The sequence below is a fragment of the Mus pahari genome, chromosome 19, assembly GCF_900095145.1.
Source record: "Mus pahari chromosome 19, PAHARI_EIJ_v1.1, whole genome shotgun sequence".
Taxonomy (NCBI): domain Eukaryota; kingdom Metazoa; phylum Chordata; class Mammalia; order Rodentia; family Muridae; genus Mus; species Mus pahari.
This window is the reverse complement of record NC_034608.1, coordinates 63,231,681-63,235,661: the sequence shown is the minus strand read 5'-3', so window position 1 is coordinate 63,235,661 and position 3,981 is coordinate 63,231,681. Positions and strand designations below refer to the sequence as shown.

General features: G+C 45.0%; 1 protein-coding gene across 1 annotated transcript in view; it reads right to left on the bottom strand.

The window, feature by feature from the left end:
• Positions 1 to 3,981, bottom strand: part of Enpp6 (ectonucleotide pyrophosphatase/phosphodiesterase 6) — a 100,548-nt gene that overhangs the window by 17,290 nt on the left and 79,277 nt on the right. Inside the window, exon 5 of the mRNA XM_021219844.2 lies at positions 1,150 to 1,287. Coding sequence (XP_021075503.2) covers positions 1,150 to 1,287 — 138 coding nt within the window. The remainder of the gene's footprint in view (positions 1 to 1,149; positions 1,288 to 3,981) is intronic.

Here is a 3,981-nt window from a genome sequence, read left to right as displayed (position 1 = left end):
TGTAGACCAGGCTGGCCTTGAACTCAGAAATCTGCCTGCCTCTGCCTCCCGAGTGCTGGGATTAAAGGTGTGCGCCACCACGCCCGGCACTTGGAACTCTAGATGCCTATTAAAAGGTTCTCTAGCTAGCTCAGGCTGGCCTGCAGCTTGCATCCTCCTTCCTCTGCTTCAGTCTTAGAGCCCCTGTAAACAGCGTGTAAACCTGGCGGGCCTCTACCTTCTGTTTCCAGTAGTTTCAGCGAGATCTGCCTCGTTTTCAGTTCATGGCGGACCGGACGATTCTCTCTGGGAGCACGCAGGAATGACTTAGTCCTGCTGAGTAGCTGAGGTTCATGACCCAGAGTCCCCTGGTTTCATACTTGTTGGCCATCCACTCGCTTGCCCAAATGCCTGTTTCCAGCGATGAGAAACCAGTTCTCTCTCTAGTACATTATTTGGTAGTCTTGAGTCCTTGGCATTACTGACTTCAACAGCTTACTACTTCCTCTGACCTTGCAGTCCGATCTAAGTACAACCCACCTTCAAGCTCACGTCTGAAGCAGTGTTCTCTTCCAGAATGGACCATACCCTCAGTCCAATCATAGATTCCCCCCTCCCCACTCCCGGAAGGTAGGACGTTCATAAGTACCATATGTGAATTCGAAAGACTGCTTAGCTTAAAGCCTGCAGGATGAGGAGGAAGACACGCAGGCCTGAGGCAAATTAGGGATCAGCCCCCCAATGAAAGATAATCTCTGCTGTAAAAACCAGCTGGTAATCTGGGGGCCTGGATCCACACAGTTCTGTTTTCTACACAGTTCTCTCCGGGGCGAGAACAACACTGGGCTCTCCTGGCTTTCCATTGGGCAACAGCCTCAGATCACAGTAATTGTTCTGATTTCAGCTGAACAGTTATGTGGAAGCTTGAGTAATCGAGTGAAGGCCTATTTATTACAATGTACAATATCAGCAGCCATGAAGTCTAAATCTCAGCTCTGGGTTTTCGTCTAAAGCTTGTGTTCGCCTAGACACCTCCTCCAGCCTTTTGATTTTTTTCTAAACAAGGAGGCAAAACACACCCATGAGAAAAGAGTTCAGTGATTGTTACCTACCTGTGGGCTGTGGATAGAATTTGAATAACGAGTGGAATGTTTTGTATTTTATAATTACCTCTGCTATGAACCACCCTTCATCAGCCACCAGGGTCAAGGGAGAGACAAATTTCCCTTTCTTGTAATAGAACCTGTTGGGTATTGCTTCTTTCTCATACACGGTCATGTGTTCCACTGTGCGGAGTTTCTGATATATCTACCAAGAAAACCAAGAAAGTGCATGTTAGATCTGTGAGATAAGAGAAGTATCTATCTATCTATCTATCTATCTATCTATCTATCTATCTATCTATCTATCTATCTATCCATTTCATATATATATGAGCTACAGTTAAATGAGACAGGGTCTTACTATATATCCCTGGCTGGCCTAGAACTCACTGTGTAGATCAGGATGGTCTTGAACTCACTATGTAGATCAGGATGGTCTTGAACTCACAGAGCTCAGCCTGTGTCTGCCTCCCTAGTGTTAGTATTAAAGGTGTGTGCCACCACACCTGGCCATGAGAGACCTTTGTGTAGCTCACAAAGCAAGTCAGCTTTATCCAGGAAGATTAAAGATCCATATGCTTTCTGACATAAGAGATGGACCCCCTAGGGAATACAATGGAAATCTGCATGTGTGCACCTGTAGACCTATGTACAGAATAGCCCAGACATACAGCAGAAGAGACACAGCAAAGAGATAACAATGAGAGAGGCAAAGAAGTAGCAGTGTAGTTCTGGGGCAAGGCACTAGAAAGCAGTAAAGACAGATGCAAAAATTGGAGCAGCAAAGATGCATAGAAGACTCTCAAGAATCTCAGTTTGAGGAAAAACAATGTTAAGTAGGGACTCATTGTATAAAACTCAAGTAGTCACACAACCATACGAAAAATGGTCATTTTTTTAGTGGCTTTTCTGAGGGGGCTAGAAAGCTCATGAGACATTTTAGGAGACCATAGGTCATACCAGCATTCTGCTTCTATCAAATATGGGGTGTCTGTATCAGTGCTATCCCATCAAATATGGGGTGCCCATATCAGCGCTATCCTCTACCGCGTGCAAGCTATCTAATAATTGTTTTATACGCGGTCTGTGACTATCGAACACACTATAAAAGTTATTTGTCAAGATTCCATGCACTAAAATTGAATGGCAATTTTAAAAGTGGCCTGACTGACACCAAATATCCCCCAAATCAGAAAAGATATGGGTTCCTTAACTTAACTTCAAGATTCTCTCCTACCCTTACATGAATCTTAAAAGCACTACTAACCACACTGCTAATTTCACTGCGAAGTTATAAAGTCTATGTACACTTTCAGTACTTAGCAGACGCTTAAATATTGTGGCTAAAATTAAAGTCTGCCTGCTGATATTGGTTTGTTGGCCTTTAGCCAAATCAGACATATATTCCTTAATTGAAATGAACATAAAATTGTGTTTTAATCTTCATCTCTAATTTTATTAGATGTTTTATTCATTCACTCACATCTTTAAACTAGTCTCAGGCTCCTGAGTAGAGAGTTATTGATAGCTCCATGAATTAATTTTCTCTATTTGATTAAAACAATGTATGGAGAATGCAGAACTATTTTTGGACAAGTGATAAAAATCTGCTGACAGACAACAGGTCTTGACGATTGTTGTGTCCATCCCATGACACCGCCATCACCACATCCAGCCCCCTCTTTTGAACCATTACCAACCGCTAGTGACTGCTGGCACTGCTCAGCGTGCACATCCTGCTGGAAGACGCTTTTCCTAGCTCAGGAGGGTTGATACCCAAGCTTTCTGGAGGTGTCAAGTGCCAAGTTGGGGACAAAGATGATCTTCCATGCCAGGAAGACAGAGCTGTTTCCCAAGAACCTGCCAGCATGTGACATATTCTTTCCGTTTACATATTTAGGGAGTTGATGGGATAGTACATAAACTTCCTTGCCTGGCTATGGAGCTCAAAGAAAACAAAACAAAACAAAACAACATTTCCCTAGTGAATGGGGAAAGGCTGAGGGCGATAGGATTGTTGACCACAGGCCTCAAATGAGGGCAAGCAAGTGGTGGTGAGACTGCCTGTGGGACAGACTCCAGGCTCTGGCTTCTACCAGGACCCTCTGGCTAATGACAACTGTTCATAGGCATCTGTTCTGGTGACATGAGGAGGAAGGAAGGGAACAGTCCCCAGGCTCCTCCTGGATCCCTTGTGGCTAGCATTGTCCCCTTGAACGACAGATGTTTCCTGGCCCATGTCATCTCCCCTGGGGGTGGACAGAAGCAGCACCCATGTACTGGGAGGTGAAGAAGCAATGTGAACACTAAGTTGTCACCCCAAGAGTGTCACCTGTCCCTCCTTATTCTTGCCATCCACTCTCAGCCCTGAGTACTGTATTTTGGGAGTGTGAACACAGGGTTCTGAGTTCCTGAAAGGGAGTTTTGTTCCTTGTCTGCACACTCTGGAAACTTAACGATGCCTTCTCGTTCGATGGTGATCATCACGAGTGGCACATATGTAGTCTTTGCTGGGATCTCAGCCTGCATCTGGCTACTCCTGTGGACTTTAGGACAGCTCGGCCTCCCTGCCATGTTCACGTGTGGAGGACAGAGGGGCCTGGCTTGTCATTGCCTTGTACACAGCTGATAACCAAGCTGGGGTCATAACCTAAGAGGAACAGCTGTGAAGTCAGGAGCTGACCCCTTGCGTTTCTAATCGTCTTCAGTCATCTTTGTGTCCCCAGCCTCCTGGGGAAAAGGAATCAGAGGCAGATCAGAGTGGCAGCATCATTCTAAAGATTCAAATTAAGTTATTAAATTCAGTGCAGGTAGATGCCGCCATGGAGTAAAAGAGAAAACGAATGACTTTATAGAGGTCACTTGCTAAGTGTCTTAGTCAGGGTTTCTATTCCTGCAC